We start from the raw sequence: 17950 nt of genomic DNA, 5'->3' as shown, positions 1-17950 counted from the left end.
CTGGGCACCACCCCTCAGCCTTTTGGGATGAGACAGGGTCAAAATGACATAATAGCAAAATGTCCTTTTGTGGTTATAATGTGAATCAAAAGTTTGAACAATTTCCAGTAGAAAATAAACAAAATATACCCAAGAAGTATTCAATATAAACTATAGCAAACTTAGCCTCCTCCCCAGGGGCAAACAAAGAGGCCAAGGGTTATAAAATTCACAATTCTGATAAAGCACCACAATATCTTTAGAACACAAGGTCCAATAATAGCATTATTACAAAGGACATGAACTCTATAATATAGTTACCGTCGAAAAATTCCCTTTTTCAAACTCATCCTAGATCTTGTTGATATAAGGCTACATACAGATTTTCATAAAAATCAGTTCATATTTACCAAAGTTATTTTGTAACTGTTCACAAGCACAATGATAAAATTAGAACAAAGGGCAATAACTTGTACGTTACTGTCGAATAATTCCCATTTTTGAACTCGTACGAAATCTTGTTGATGTAAGGCTACATACAAAGTTTCATCAACCTCGGTTAACATTTACTCAAGTCATCATGTTCACAAAGTAAAGTTAACACACTATGGACAATAGGCTATTGTAGTTGGTCACTATGACGTATAGTCAGGTGACCTCAAAATAGTAACAGTGACCTTGACCTGGCAATCCTGAAACTGTATCTTGTCTAAATATTATGGTCCTTTAAATTTGTGTGAAGTTTGATCAAAATCACTAAGGAATGAAGCCGCTAGAGCACTGAAAAGGATTTTCTAAAAATAGTAACGGTGACCTTGACCCTGCAACCTTGAAACTCAAACTTTTTCAGTCCTTTGTATTTGTGTGCAGTTTGATCAAAATCACTCAAGGAATGAAGCCGCTAGAGTGCTGACAAAAAAATTATCTAAAAATAGTAACAGTGACCTTGACCTTAGTCTGGCAATCTTCACACTCAAACTTGTCCGAGATATTATGATCCTTTGTCAATGTGTGAAGTGTGATCAAAATCACTCAAGGAATGAAGCCGCTAGAGTGCTGATAGGGATTTTCTAAAAATAGTATCAGTGACCTTGAACTTGACCCAGCAACCCTAAAACTCAAACTCGTCCGAGATCTTGTTAATATTAAGCTACATACAAAGTTTCATCAATCTCTGTTCACATTTACTCAAGTTATCGTGTTCACAACAAAAAGTAAACGCATGACGGACGACGCACGACGCCTGACAACGGACAAAAGGCTATCGCAATTGGTCACCGTGACCTATGGTCAGGTGACCTAAAAATAAAACACCCACAAAATTTAACTGCTATACAGTATATATATAGCAAGTCAATTTATTTTACAACAGCCTCACCACTATATTCTCAGACAGATGTAAAAATTCTATGTCTGTTTCATTGTATTGACAATCATTTTCCCATGCTTGACAAGGCTGTCCCATGGTTACTAGGGGAAGATAACTCTGTCTTCTACACACAGTACACTACACAATGATGTGACATCATCAATACATGCCGCACCCATTGATGACGACATAATTCATTTTACGCAGTACAACATTCCTGTGATTCTGGGAATAACGAAAGTATGTATATTATATTTTAACTTATTTTCAGTATACTTCATAATATTGAAGGGTAGAACAGACATCATGTTAAATGATACTGTTGACAGGTAAATTATTCTCGAGAAATTGTTAATTTATATTTCGACTCCATAGGTATTACATGGTGAGGATTTGGAAAATAATAAATGTAGCAAGAACTGGACATTCAAAATCAGCCACCACTGAGAGTTTATAATAATATGGCCTGAACTTTTAGTTACCTCATGTTGTGTGGTACGAGTTTGTTGAGTATGGTGGTGATGAGGTCAGGTCGGAACTCTGACATCAGATACCCTCCACTCAGGGCTTCCTCCATGGGGTACAGCTAGTAAAATAAATGATAATGACATTTTAATGTGCTTCATACAGGCTAGGAGTTGTTAAAGATTAACACGTTGAAGGTTTAATCCAACAATCAATTTATATTTTGCGGGTTTTTTCGGTGAAACAGAAGCACGAGATGGGTAGGAGTTTATGATAGTCATTATGCATGCGCATCAGAGCTGCGACCGAAAAACAAGTGAACGAAGGACACATTTTGAGTCAGTCAGTTTCTGATTAATTATATATACGTTTAGAAGAAGTTAAATTGAAAGCTGTCTTCATCCCTCCACCTTCCATTATTGTAATTATGATTTGTATACCATGTATTGTGTTCAGGGCTGTGGAAAAACTTAAAAATCTACTTGTCAGAATGGCATTTTCGCTTATAAGTGAACTAAAATGTTAAGTTGTGGACGAAAAGAGTCAGCCATATTTTAAATCTTTTTGACTTATGGTACATTAATCTGTGATGTAGTAAACATGCATATGCCTTTTAACCTTTGTGATGTATTATCATGTCATGATTTACATGTGAAAGACTCGGAAGTTCATGTAATATGGGATACAATTCTGATATTAGAGGCATCACATGTTGTAAAACATTGTTACATCCATGGGATGCGAGTATTAACTCTTTCACCCCTATGTAACTTAAGTAGACTCTACCATCCATTGATCTGGATGAGTCCATTATGGCCTACAGTGGTGAAAGGGTTAATACAACTTCAAATCTTCTCCGAAAAAGGAAAGGGGTGCTTATAGGGGGAAGGGTGCTAATTACGGCAAATACAGTATAGGTCATCTGACACGATTATGTATAAACTTACCTGCATTGACCTACATACTGAAGGTGTATAGTTTTTACTTTCTTCTTTATCTTTAAATCGAAACTTCATAGCACGGATATTCTGTAATTAAAAACAGATTCTTTTTTTAAAGATGATCCACTGCCAATAAAGCATAAACTATACTCATCATTTTAACAATAATTGGTGTTTAATCGTGTGTGTGTATGTCTAATTAACACAAAAAGTAATATAAAATAACTTATTTCGCTTTTGGTGCGCAATCAGTACTTGATTCCATAAAGGACATAGTGCCACGTAATTTTTTTCGGGATGCAATTAATTATTTTTAATATTTTTATCTTAAAGTAAAATTAGAACCTCAAACTTTTCAAAATAGTGGTAATGGTGTAAAGTAAGTAGCTTCTGTAACTGAAGAAAAATACCAAATTGTCTGCTCCTGTTTTTGATAGAGAAAAAATGCCTGTCGTCAGCCGTGGAGCATCTTTGATAACAGAGAAGCAATTATAACCATCAAATGATATCAATTTACAGTAGATTAATATACTCATAATTCATATGATTTGTTTCTTCTCTGCCGTTCTTCTACACACAAAACCTTTGCACCTCATCAGGAATTAATATAAATAAACTTTCTTTTGCGTGAGATTTACTTTCACATTATCCAAGTAAATTGACGAAAGTTTACCTCTGTGACTAAACATCTGCACCATATGCATTGATACTGATAGAAATTTCCAGCAATTTAACAATTTTTTTTTTAATATTTCAATGTTTAAAGTTTATCTTCATTAATTAACATCTACACGATTGATACAGATAGTCATTTTTTAAATCTTTGAATTTTAATCTTCGCAAACTTGTTTTGAAATGGAAATCATGAAATTTCATGGCCACAAAAGAAAGTTAGTTTACTGTATTTAGCACACTATCGCTGCAGATTTATCCACTCCTCGAATATTTCATAGCAAAAGTAAACTGAACACAGTTCAGACGAAAAAAACTGACCAATCACAGACCTGCAGAGACTTCCTTGAAGATTACAGTGACACCCAACTTCAAAGTCACAATGTCAACCACAGTATGACATTATTCAATTCTTTTTATGTACATTTAAGAACTAAACTGCACAGAATATTTAGTTTTACTATAACAGCATATTTCAGGGGTAGATATAATGGCAGTGATAGTAACTCCTGGAGAATTGAGGATGGTATGTGATACAATAATGATGTGTGATGTTATAAATGCCTTGCCTGGTATTCCCTGAAGATCCACTCCTGAGGTTCCTGGCTCCTCAGCATTGTAATATACTGGTACGTCAGCTTCACCATGTCGTCAATGTGATCTACAAATATATACAAATTATAACCTTATATGGGTTATTTTCCATTTCTGTTACAACAGATACAGTAACTATTCTTTAACTAAAACCTTTAGCATTTTAAGCAAATTCTTAATGGTCAAACAAAGCCTTTCGATCCATTCAGAGGAGATAAAGAAGGAGATCATGGATTTGCTTTGATCAGTTCAATGTCCTATTAATAGCCAGGGTCATGTAAGGATGTGCCAGATTTGTTGGTGGAGAAAAGCCGGAGTACCCAGAGAAAAACCACTAACCTGCAGTCAGTACCTGGCAACTGCCCCACTTGGGTTTCGAACTCATGGCTCAGAGGTGGAGGGCTTGTGGCAATATATCTAGATATCTTAACCACCCAGCCACCGCGGCCCCATCAGGAGAGGGGCTATGGTGGCCATGTTGTCCTGACATATTACCTCAAGCCCTCCACCACACAAACCTGGTACGTCCATAAATTACCCTATATTAACAGAACATGTTTTTGTTCTGATGACAGAAAAACAGGTAAAGTGTATGATAATTAGTAATTACATCAATTTTTTTAACTTACCCAAACCTTCCTCAGTAAACTGTATGGTTACTGTCAGCATACGAAATCCCTTGGCACCCAAGCTGCTTCCACAGCTTAGAGAATTGGCCCAACCTAGGAAATCACAATTTAGTTGCTTACTTGCAATTGTATGTAATTATCTTTTATTTTTGTGTGGAAATTGGTTATATGGGAATCTAAGAAAAAGGTCTTATAAGCAGGTGATCTTTATACAAAGGTGTTCTCCATGGCAGGTTTGACTATCATATGGACCCTAAAGTGGTCTTATTAAGCAGGTGGTCTTTATACAGAGGTGGTCTCTAAAGCAGGTTGGAGTGTATTTACCTTTGGCCTTAAGCTCTGAAAGCAGACTCCCAGCTGACTCGTGTCCTATCAAATGGGCTATATAGTTTCCTGGCTGTAAAGAAGTCAAGGTCTGACCTTATTACTGTATAACAAGTAAATTTCACAGAGGGTTTATTTTCACTATGGATATATTTGTAGATTTCCTGATTCCGCAATTCAAAACACCAGCGAAATATTTTGAATTTCGCTGTTATGCAAATGTGCTAATATTAAATATAGAGGAATGGGTCTACCATAAAATTGAAATTCTGCAAATATGTTCCGTTAACAAAACTGCGATATTTGCGCCCCATGAAAATTAAGATCATTAAATTAAATTATTACAGTATGTACTGTAATTGTAAACTCTTAAAACTACTAATAGTCATTTCCAGTGTTGTCCCCCCAGTTACAGAGTATGTTTTTTATAAAAAGTGAAAAGTTCATTTGGTTGTTAAACATTTCAATCAATTAAAACTGAAAAAAACTTACATACTGTTGATGCTTTAAAGTAAATGTTGTAACGGCTAGGCCAAACAAAATTAATTCTTAGTTTCTCAGGCCCCGCCGCATCGACATTTACCCCCCGCACCAACGTTTTTATGCACCATAACTTAAAAATTAAAATCGAGACCGCCGCATCGAACGCACCCCAAATTTCCATTCGAACTCGCCCGAAATTTCCATTCGAAAACGCACCCGGAAATTGGCTCCAATTTTAGTATGTACCTTTCATTTCCGTAAAAAATGGCTGCCGATGTCAGCATTTGCTCAAAACGGAATGTTTCCTCCCAGGATTATGTATTTTCAACTGGGTTTCTTTGGATATAGTGACGATTGAGATATTTAAAAGCTGTTCTGAAAGACTGAGTAAGAATTCACATTTTCTACACGTGTTTTCATTGATTTTCATGTCCTTCAAGTGAGAAAAAAATAAAATGCTATCTGCCGCATTTGTTTTCAGAGAAATAAAAAATAAAAAAAATATTCCCGCCGCCCGCACTGACTTTTTAAAAAAAGTGGCCTGAGAAACTAACAATTAATTTTTTTTGGCCTTACAGTAATTTTTTTTTTCTGGTTGCAGAAAAACAAATGATGATTATATATCTAAATTGAAACCAGAACTACCATGGCTGTATAGAATTTACAGAAAATGTTTCGCTTTTTTGGTATTGATAAGATAAACATGTGTATCAAGCCTAAGTTTTGAGCTTACCTTTGCTGCATAGAAATCCTGGAAGTCAGGGATGGCCCACATCAAACTTAAACTTCTCATCTCTTTCACTGGTACTGCATAGCATATTGTCTACAATATAAATCATACATCATTCAAGAAACCTGGCAACTAAAAATAAGTTTTTCTTTGTCTTGGTTTTGGTTGCACCAATTAAATTTATGATCCACATCGTTGAAGACAAAAAGTCTTCTGACTATTATACCTGTACGTTTATACAAATTTTGGATGTTCAATCTAGCATAGTATACCTTATAATGCGTGCATATCTAGATCTATTATTGATAAATATTCATTTGAAAATATTAAAAAAATAGATGCATGGTCGATCCATTCAGTCAGACTTAGCTTTAGCTGATCAGAGTCGTATGGATGGTCAGTAAATTCAGGGAAAGTGGCAGACTTATCTTTAGCTGGTCAGAGCCATACGGATGGTCCATTCATTCAGGGACAGTGACAGATTTAACTTTAACTGGGCAGGGCCGTATGGATGGTCAGTCCATTCAGGGACGGTGGCAGACTTACCTTTAGCTGGTCAGAGCCGTACAGATGGTCATTCCATTCAGGGATGATGACAGTCTTGCCTTTAGCTGGTCAGAGCCGTATGGATGGTCCATCCATTCAGGGACAGTGACAGACATAAATTTAACTGGGCTGAGCTATATGGATGGTCAGTCCATTCAGGGACAGTAACTGACTTACCTTTAGCTGGTCAGAGCCGTACGGATGGTCAGTCCATTCAGGGACTTTGACAGACTTACCTTTAGCTGGTCAGAGCCGTACGGATGGTCAGTCCATTCAGGGACGGTGACTGACTTACCTTTAGCTGGTCAGAGCCGTACGGATGGTCAGTCCATTCAGGGAAGGTGGCAGTCTTGCCTTTAGCTGGTCAGAGCCGTACAAATGGTCAGTCCCTTCAGGGAAGGTGGCAGACTTACCTTTAGCTGGTAAGAGCCGTAAGGATGGTCAGTCCATTCAGGGACGGTGACTGACTTACCTTTAGCTGGTCAGAGCTGTCCAGATGGTCAGTCCATTCAGAGACGGTGGCAGACTTACCTTTAGCTGGTAAGAGCCATAAGGATGGTCAGTCCATTCACGGACGGTGACCTTACCTTTAGCTGGTCAGAGCCGTACGGATGGTCAGTCCATTCAGGGACTTTGACAGACTTACCTTTAGCTGGTCAGAGCCGTAAGGATGGTCAGTCCATTCAGGGACGGTGACTGACTTACCTTTAGCTGGTCAGAGCTGTCCAGATGGTCAGTCCATTCAGGGACGGTAGCAGACTTACCTTTAGCTGGTCAGGGCCGTATGGATGGTCAGTCCATTCTGGAACAAAGACAGACTTACCTTTACCTGGTCAGAGCCGTACGGATGGTCAGTCTATTCAGGGACTTTGACAGACTTACCTTTAGCTGGTCAGAGCCGTACGGATGGTCAGTCCATTCAGGGACGGTGACTGACTTACCTTTAGCTGGTCAGAGCCGTATGGATGGTCAGTCCATTCAGGGACGATGACAGACTTACCTTTAGCTGGTCAGAGCCGTACGGATGGTCAGTCCATTCAGGGACGGTGGCAGACTTACCTTTAGCTGGTCAGAGCCGTACGGATGGTCAGTCCATTCAGGGACGGTGACAGACTTACCTTTAGCTGGTCAGAGCCGTACGGATGGTCAGTCCATTCAGGGACGGTGACAGACTTACCTTTAGCTGGTCAGAGCCGTACGGATGGTCAGTCCATTCAGGGACTTTGGCAGACTTACCTTTAGCTGGTCAGAGCCGTACGGATGGTCAGTCCATTCAGGGACTTTGGCTGCCTTATCCTCTACTTCTGTAAACATTGGCACAACCATCTCTGATAATTCATCTAACGATTCTGGAAAACAGGAAAGAAGAAACACATGTCAAAAAAAAGTTGGAAATATGTACAATAAGCGTACCTTCTTATCAGTTAATAGCATATACCGGTAGTCAAATAATCAGGAGTATATTACGCATAACATATACAATTTAACAAAGGTTTTTTTCATCAGATGAATGGATTTCAAAATCAAGATTTTTTTCAAATAATCTTAATTATTAACAGTAATAGCCTGAAGATGAACAGAATCTGAAATTTAAATACAGATACTTAATATAGACATAAATATTCGTTAAGATAATGTTATAAATACTAACCTTTCCCAAGTACGCATACAGACATGATATTGGAGGAGTAGTGCTTGGCGTGAAAATTGAGCAACGCGTCACGGATGTTGATACCATTTGCTATAGGGATGGAGCCCAATGTATCCTTGTTGCCTGAATAAAATATATATATACCATTAAAAGTAAAATTACACTGTCTAAAACTACAGGTATAAATTTTCTGTTTCATTTTTTCTTCTCAGACCTGTCTATAAAGACCACCTGTCTAGAGACCATCTGTCTATAAAGACCAACTGTCTATAAAGACTGATTTGGGTGTCTCCCTGTCTTTATACATACTTGACGGAAAATGAAAATAATTTTGTTTACATATACATATAACAATGAATTCGTTGTAAACGTGTTACACATTATAAACATGTTTTATTGCATTATGAGGTCTGGTCTCATATCTATTGATTGAACTACTATTTTGGCTTATTCTATTGAATTCTGCATTTGCACATTACAGAGTTATCTGCCCTGAAGGTAGTAAATGATTGTGACATCATATGTTTCTCAATCAAAAACAGGAGCAGACGATTTAGTATTTTTCTGCAGTTACAAAAGTTACTTACTTTACACCATTAATTTACCACCATTTGAAAAGTTTGAGCTTCTAATTTCATAGAAATCCTAAAAATAATTAAATGCATCCTGAAACAATTCTTAAGCACTCTACAGTCCTATATGGAATAAATTTCTGATTGCCCATGTACCAAAAGAAAAATAAATTATTTTATTATTTTTTGTGTTAATTAGGCATATATATACACGATTAAACACCAATTGTTGTTCAAATGATGAGTATTGTTTATGCTCTGTCGGCGGTGGAGTATCTTTAGTAGATAACAATAACATGCATAAACGATTACCATTTTGAATTTAACTTTTATCATGCAACAAAGAGTAAATCAATCAAGAAGAAATGGAAAATAATAAAATCAAGACAATTTAGACCATCGTAAATTTCTTCCTTAATACAGTCTGCAAGAAACGAATTTCTTAATTGCTTGGAGATCAATGAATAAGAATTACCACATGAAAATTTGCCCCAGTCATGGCCAGGTTTACACAATGATCGGTCTAGGTGGCGTAGACGTCGTCCATCGTTGTGGAGATTTTTGTCGTTTTCCGAGTTAACTGCGTTGACTTCTCTGTCCACAGTTGAGGCAGTGAAGAGAGGAGTAAGAAAAAACTGGCTTAGTCTGAAACAAAAAAATTATGATATATTATGATATTTCGTTATCTTTAGTGTTACTTTAAGCCATTATTAGAAAGTTGTATCGCCTTAGGTTTCTGTAATCTCTTGACAGAAATTAGAATTCATGCCATAGGATTGACTTAGAACAATAACAATAATACCTTATGCATAACTCCCAATCTCCATGGAATTTGACTTTTAATTCCACTCCACTACGATGCTCTATGGCATGCTCCAATACAAGATCCAACAACTCTCCGTTTGGGGTCACCTCAGCATGACCCCTAGCTGGCTGGCCTAGAATCGGAACATCTCAGGATAATCTAGTACCTGATTGGTTAACCAAAGGGGTCAAGCTGAGGTGACTCTGAATGGGGGGGGGACTTATATTGTAGCCCAGACTATTCTAGAGCATCAAAGTGGAGCAGAATTACAAGTCTAATTTGAATTATAGATTTCATAACTCTTCTTTTTCTTTTGTAGTACCAATATTTTATGCAGCAAAATGTAAAAGATTTGTGCTATACAACAATAGCTATTTCCTCTGCCTTGAATTTGACAGAAAAGACATCATCAACTAGTTAATTAACAATGAAACGATCCTGCAGTACTTAATACCTGTCTAGAGCACCATACAAATGATCAGGCGCCACATCAAAGTAGTATGTTGTGTGTTCCGGTCCAGTGGAAGCATTACACAGGCCTCCATGTTCATTAAGAAACTACAAAACAACAAGTACCACAAAAATTATTAGAAACATTACAATTATTCTTCAGAAAATCAGCTCTTGCAAGCCAGCATTTTTTTTTTTGGGGGGGGGGGGTCTCAAAATTACTTTTTCCTTTTTCAAAACAGTGTCTTTCAAAAAAAAAGTAGCCTTGCTTCATAGGAAATCAGAATGGACAGGAAATTACAGGTATAGTAGAAGTTTAATTCAATTCAAAGCCAACAACAAACACAAACTTAAATCTTACTAGACATGCTGGTTAAATTTCAACACCAGTAACCATAGTTTAAAAATTGACATATGTCATAATTCAGTACCTAAAACTAATGGATACTCATTCAAACAACAACACAGAACAAACAATGGCATTCATATTGGTACCACACATAGGTGTTTAGCATGTTCAGATAAAATGTTGATTATTCACACACACCATTATTGAAACTAAAATTTTAATTTCAAGATAAACTGGTTATCAAAGCTGACAAAGCAAGTTAAAACAAGAGATCCCAGAGGGATCTTGGCGCCCACCAAAGAATGATCTTTGTCTGACAATGGAAAGAGGGATCTTTTCCCTGCTTTTCAAACTTTTTCAAACATACTACATACATACGAAATTTAAGACAGATCGCTTCATTACTTTCTGAGACATCGGTGAAATCCAATATGGCGGCCGGTTGGCCATCTTGTTGACCGATCAGTCCCAAAGGTATTATGCTCAACTAGGGCCCAAAGGGGAACCTATGCATGGAATTTGAGAGATATCCCTTCAGTAATTTCTGACAAATAGCGATAACTATAGAAATCCAAGATGGTGGCTGATCGGCCATCTTGTTAACTAATCAGTTACCAATTTATGCAAAATGCAAAACTAGGGCCCTAGGGGAACCTACATATGAAATTTGAGACAGATCCCTTTAGTACTTTCTGAGAAATAGCGTTAACAAACTCTAACTATCAAAATCAAAGATGGCTGCCAGGTGGCCATCTTGTTCACTGATCGGTCCCAAAATGCAATATGCATAGTACAACAAGGGTCCTAGGGGAACCTACATATGAAATTTGAGAAAGATCCCTCCAGTGCTTTCTGAGAAAAAGCAATAACAAACTTTAACTGTCAAAATCCAAGATGGCCGCCTGGCGGCCATTTTGTTGACTGACTGGTCAAAAATGCAATAAGCACAACCAGGGCCCCAGGGAAACCTACATATGAAATTTGAGAAATATCCCTTGAGTACTTTCTGAGAAATAGCGGTAAAAACTTTAACTATCAAAATCCAAGATGGCCGCAGGTTGGCCATTTTGTTGACCGATCGGTCCCAAAATGCAATATGCACAACTATGGTCCTAGGGGAACCTTAGATTATACATATGAGATTTGAGAAAGATACCTTCAGTACTTTTTGAGAAATAGCGGTAACAAAACTTTAAACTATCAAAATCCAAGATGGCCGCCGGTCGGCCATTTTGTTGACCGATCGGTCCCAAAATGCAATATGCATAACTAGGGTCCTAGGGGAACCTACACATGGAATTTAAGAAAGATCCCTTCAGTACTTTCTGAGAAATAGCGGTAACAAACTTTAACTATCAAAATCCAAGATGGCCGCCTGTCGGCCATTTTGTTGACCGATCGTTCCCAAAATGTAATATGCACAACTAGGGCCCCAGGGGAACCTACATGTGAAATTTGAAAAAAATCACTTTAGTACTTTCTGAGAAATAGCGGTAACAAACTTTAACTATCAAAATCCAAGATGGCCGCCGGTCGGGCCATTTTGTTGACCGATCGGTCCCAAAATGCAATATGCACAACTAGGGTCCCAGGGGAACTTGCATATGAAATTTGAGAAAGATCCCTTCAGTACTTTCTGAGAAATAGCGGTAACAAACTTTAACTTTCAAAATCCAAGATGGCCGCCTGTCGGCCATTTTGTCAACCGATAGGTCCCAAAATGTAATATGCACAACTAGGGCACAGGGGAACCTATGTGTGAAATTTGAAAAAGATCCCTTCAGTACTTTCTGAGAAATAGCGGTAACAAGAATTGTTAACGGACGGACGGACGGACGGATGGAAGGACGGACGGACGACGGACCACGGACGAAAGGCGATTTGAATAGCCCACCATCTGATGATGGATTGGGGGGCTAAAATTTGACTGACAGATCGCTATAGTACTATTCTAGAGAAATAGTGGGTAAAAAACTTCAACAATGGAAATACTTAAGATGGGCGCCGGGTTGGCCCATCTGACTTGTGTTACCAATCAGCTCCCAAAAGTCATTATGCATCAGTCCTAAAAGGTACTATGCACCAACTAGGGAACAAGGGGACCTAGCACATCAAAATTTTGAAGAAAGATCCCTTCAGTACTTTCTGAGAAATAGTCGGATAACAAACATTTAACAATTCAAAATCCAATATGTGCCCGTCGGTCGGTCCAACTTAGTTTATCGATATGGCTCCCCAATTAACAAGTATGCACCAAACTAGTGGTCCTATGGGAACCTTCATATGAAAATTTTGTAAACGATACCTTCAGTACATTTTCTGAGAAATAGCGGTAACAATCTTTAACTATCAAAATCCAAGCCATCTTTGTTGACCGATCGGTTCAAATAATGCAATATGCACAACTAGGGCCCCTAGGGAAAACCTATATATGAAATTCTCTGAGAAAGAATCCCTTCAGTACTTTTTGAGTAATCTAGCAGTAACAAACTTTAAACTGACAAAATCCAAGATGGCCACCTGTCGGCCATCTTGTTCATCAATCGGTCCCCAAAAAGTAATATGCACACAACTAAAAGATCCTAGGGGAACCTGTATATGAAATTTGAGAAAGATCCGTTCAGCACTTTTTGAGAAATAGCGGTAACAAACTTTAACTATTCAAAATCCATAGATGGCCACCTGTCGGCCATGGGGGTCTGTGACCGAAAAACAACAAGGTCCTAGGGGAACACAATGAAATTTGAGAAAGATCCCTTCAGTACTTTTTCTGAGAAATATAGCGGTAACAAACTTTAACTATCAAAATCCAAGATGCAAGAAAGATCCCTGCAGTACTTTTTGAGAAATAGCGGTAACAAACTTTAACTATCAAAATCCAAGATGGCTGCCTGTCGGCCATCTTGTTGACCGATCAGTCCCAAAATGCAATATGCACAACTAGAGTCCTAGGGAAACCTTAACCGAATATGCACAACTAGAGTCCTAGGGGAACCTAAATATGAAATTTGAGAAAGATCCCTTCAGCACTTTCTGAGAATTAGCGGTAACAAGAATTGTTAACGGACGGACGGACGGACGGACGGACGGACGGACGGACGGACGACGGACGGACGACGGACCACGGACGAAAGGCGATTTGAAAAAATTAAAATAAATGAGATAATGAAATTACAATTTCATTGATTGTTTATAAAATGTTTTTTATGTAATGTAAGATTGAAATCAAGATTTCAGAAAAAAATAACAATCCACCCACACATTTGAATATATGTATCAAACTTTATAAATAAATAAGACTTTTATCTGAGCATTACATTTATTTTAATTTAATTTCCTATAGCAAAGTAGATAACTTTAAATTTAGAAATCCTTTTAAAAAGTTGTATATCTGATCTTATTAACCATATTTTCAATTTTCAGAAAATTACAGCTAAAATAATGCAGATAAATTCATTAAACATCTTATAAGGATGTAAATACCTGGACAGATTATGTATAAACTTAAAAGTGTATTCCGTCGAACACTTTATTGCATATTTAAGAGTTATCTGCCCTAAGAGGTAGGTATTAATTGATCATGTCAAATTTATCATAGAAAATTATTTCATTTTTGTTCACAAAATGATGACATCACAATTGATACCATTACCTTTGGGTGAATAACTCTGTAATATGCAAAGATGGAATTTAATAAGCAAACAAACACTATCCCTTAAATTCACTGATGCAAAAGTCACCAATTTAACAACCAGGAACAAATAGTGTAACATAAATTTGAACCATGCATATAGTATCTTACCTTATCGTAGTCATTTTCATCCTCATACTGGAAATAAGATAAGGGGGTTATATGTACTATATACCATTAAACTTCTTACATATAGAAAGTATTACCTTCTTATAGGCGTTTTCTTGTTCATACTGAAAGTAAAATAGGTGTATTTCAGTATACCCCGGTATACACATTTTTTCTCACATTGATTGTTTTAGCAATACAATACTTCAAGCAAATATATAAAATCTGTTATTGTATATAAGAATATAGATCACTATTATCAGAACTTAAATGCCCATAAGAAACATTATATTTTGTAACTTTATTTCATGGAGTATCATTTTAAACAACATATTTATAATTTTATTTCTTTGAGTATCAAACCACTTGTAATATCTACCAACTGCATTTAGGTAAGTTAACTTAAGTGAAAAACTTATATCTTGTATACCTGTCAACTTAAATTGTACTGAAACTGCTCTAAATAATGCATTTTCAACAATATGTGCGACAATGTGCCATGCGACAGTGTGCTTGACACATGGCGTATTTTCACCGAATATCAACATCGCGACAATGTGCCATATTACAGTGTGTTTGTCGCATGGCGTAGTGTCGCCAATGCTGCAGTGTTAGATCAGCAACCTTAGAAATGGGATATAGGTATTGCCTGCACAATAATCTTATATCATTGTCTCTCCAAAGAGGTGACTACGAGAGATGGCCGCTGTTTGAAAGCTAGTATTTGTTTCAATATTCAGAGACCCGAGAGACGACAGAAAGTTGATTAGTAAATCAACACTGATTAATTGACAAAGGAAATAATATTTAACTGTCAACTAATTTAAAGATGCTTCACCGCTGACAAATGGTATTTTTTCATTATCAAAAACAGCAGCAGACAATTTAGTATTTTTCTTCAGTTACAAAAGTTACTTACTTTACACCATTACCATCATTGAAAAGTTTGAGCTTCTAGTTTTGCTTTAAGTTAAAGATATCAAAAATAATTAATTGCGTCCCAAAAAAATTCCGTTGCACTATATCCTATATGGAATGAAATACTGATTGCACACAATGCACTAAAGGCAAAATAAAGTATTTTATATGATTTTTTTGTGCTAATTAGATATAAATATACACGATTAAACACCAATTATTATTCAAATGATGAATGTCTTTTATGCTCTGTTGGCGGTGGAGCATCTTTAAGAAAATTAAAATAATTATTAGTATTCACATACACATACCTACAGCTCTAGTAAATAATTATTAGAGAGACAAACTTTTCCTTATAAAGAGTTATTAAAATTCATATATATTTATAGAAACATGATATGATTTTATAGAACAAAACCAATTGTGGTAGTACATATCTATAACATTATGCAGGACTGATGCACTGGTGCGCAAATTATATTTATATTTTATTTTTAATTTAAATAATTTTATATAATATATATATTGTAAGATTTTACGGTATTATAAATATAGCAGGTAAAACAAACTCCGACCTTTTTCGAGCCAAGAAACAACATGTGCTCGCAGAAATGAGCTAAGCCTTGAGTCTCCCAGGGATCAGATAATGCGCCTGTAATAGATAACGTGAAGAATAAAACAATCGATGATCGAAGACAATAACAAACTTTGTCATACAATATATATATATGCAAAAAAGTAACATCATATACATGTATAAATGTAGACAGCAGAGCTTTGCAAGTATTCGTTAAAGGCATTTATTGACCACAACGTATACATATTACATGTACTGGGACCAAACCAGTAGTAATGACGGACCAGTAGTCATGATTGTGTGCATATTCTACTGTGCATCAATTCAAGATTTACGAATGTCTGAACCTGCTGACAAATACTTCATGATAGTGTTGTTTTGTTTATGTGGAAATAATATGTTTCTTGAGATGCAAACAATTGAATTTTTCCCAAATAACTACTACTGATCCTTCACGGTTACCGATAGGGTCCCAGTAGCGTAATCTAAAAGGTTATCAATTCTCACTGACCTACATGGACATCCATGGCTGCTGAAGACTTGTCTGTCTCCGGATCACTGACCAACATGATCTTAAGGCCATTGGTCAGTTCAATACCTCGATACAGACGTTTATCCTGGAGGGATTTGATGATTTTTTCATGACCAACAGTTCTACGGATGAACTCCATTCCTTTCATGTTGAAGTTCTGTTAATGCTGCCTCTTGTTCATCAGTGTACCTATAACATATTCACATAAAACAGCATCGTAATAGTTTAGCTTTTGAACTGAATCTCCTAGTACCTGGGGTCATTGAACTGAATCTCCTAGCACCTGGGGTCATCCTTGAAATTCAAGGGGTTACTAATCACTGACCTTATATCCACACCTGATAGTTAAACTGTAGGCAACAAAAACACTGGTAATTTTGATCCTTTGATCCATTTGACAAAGGAATTGTATAACGGTACACATTTAGAAATTGTATAACGGTACGCTGGTTGACTGTGTTGCTTTGAAGATTGGCTTCACACTCACTTTCTTTGTAATCTTCAAATGAAGTCTCTGCAGGCCTGTCATTGGTCAGTTTTCCCAACTGCAGAACTGCCTCCAGTTTTACTATGAGATAGCTATTTAGTTCAGGGGTAGATATTATGTTAGTGATAGTAACCCCTGGAGTATCAAGGATGCTGGGGGTGGAGGGGGTGCTTATGATCACTCTCGATGATACTGCATTCAAGACTCATTAATGCCTTTATAGGAAAATAGCTTAAATTAGATCTACATTGTACATGTCGGTCAGGTCTACTTGCCATTGTGTTTCAAAATGAATGATATGGATGGGGTGATATATACATTTTACATGCACATGTACATTATGCAGATAGCAAGATCAGAATATCTACAATAGCTAGTGTATGTATCTCTTACAACCTGAATAAATATTACACATGATACTGACACAGGGGGCCAACTCAATGAAAATGGATGTTGTCATGTAGATCTAGTACATTGTACATTTTTTGTATTTGGTGGATGGACTGAACATCTACGAAATGATACAAGATTTGAAATCTACAATTTTTCAAATCTTGTATTTTCTCAAAAAAAAATCACATGACTGTTTCATCAGTCCATCCATCAAAATATAAAAAAAATACAGGACAACTTCTATTTTCATTGAGTTGGACCCCCGTGGATACTAGGCCTAATACAATGTTTATCAACATCGATATCGGTGGTGAATTTACATGTACGTCTGAAGTACAGGCGTCTGCATCTGGTTTTAGAACAAGAGGCAGACCATGACCACAAATCGTCAACATTGACGGTCTGAAGCAGATGCCTAGAGAGGACTGCAAAAATGATTAAATATTAATTTTGTGAGCATGTTACAATTTGTTGATTAACTGCTAGGATATAATGTTATGGGAAGTTTAAGTTAGTTCTGACGTCAACACTTACAAACTGCTGAAGGTGGTTAAACCAAGAACCTATAGATCATTGGTTTTACACATTGACGGAATGGAAAGGACGAGAAATGGTAGGGAAACTGTTTCCAAACGTGTAAAAGACAGAGATTATATTGCAACCGATAAACGACGTCACTTTGGTG

At 36.8% G+C, this 17950-nt stretch overlaps 1 protein-coding gene across 3 annotated transcripts in view; it reads right to left on the bottom strand.

Moving 5' to 3' along the window:
• The window catches only part of LOC138335418 (insulin-degrading enzyme-like), a 33877-nt gene extending 15946 nt beyond the window's left edge, over positions 1-17931 (bottom strand). The window contains exons 1-14 of one of the 3 annotated variants that reach the window (XM_069284504.1): positions 17800-17931; positions 16365-16574; positions 15852-15928; positions 14457-14483; positions 10215-10318; positions 9431-9600; positions 8384-8506; positions 7969-8081; positions 6190-6279; positions 4974-5046; positions 4650-4742; positions 3996-4087; positions 2761-2841; positions 1831-1934 (exon numbers count right to left, since the gene is read on the bottom strand). In XM_069284504.1, coding sequence (XP_069140605.1) covers positions 1831-1934; positions 2761-2841; positions 3996-4087; positions 4650-4742; positions 4974-5046; positions 6190-6279; positions 7969-8081; positions 8384-8506; positions 9431-9600; positions 10215-10318; positions 14457-14483; positions 15852-15928; positions 16365-16533 — 1316 coding nt within the window. In that variant the 5' untranslated portion in view covers positions 16534-16574; positions 17800-17931. Of the gene's footprint in view, positions 1-1830; positions 1935-2760; positions 2842-3995; positions 4088-4649; positions 4743-4973; positions 5047-6189; positions 6280-7968; positions 8082-8383; positions 8507-9430; positions 9601-10214; positions 10319-14361; positions 14389-14456; positions 14484-15851; positions 15929-16364; positions 16575-17585; positions 17664-17799 lie in introns of those variants that run through there. The other 2 variants (XM_069284503.1, XM_069284505.1) reach the window with 2 other exon arrangements.
• Between the last annotated feature and the right edge of the window lie 19 nt (positions 17932-17950).

Source organism: Argopecten irradians, chromosome 11 (assembly GCF_041381155.1).
Source record: "Argopecten irradians isolate NY chromosome 11, Ai_NY, whole genome shotgun sequence".
Taxonomy (NCBI): Eukaryota; Metazoa; Mollusca; class Bivalvia; order Pectinida; family Pectinidae; genus Argopecten; species Argopecten irradians.
Note: the sequence above shows the minus strand (reverse complement) of the source record. Positions and strands in the feature narration are given on the sequence as shown.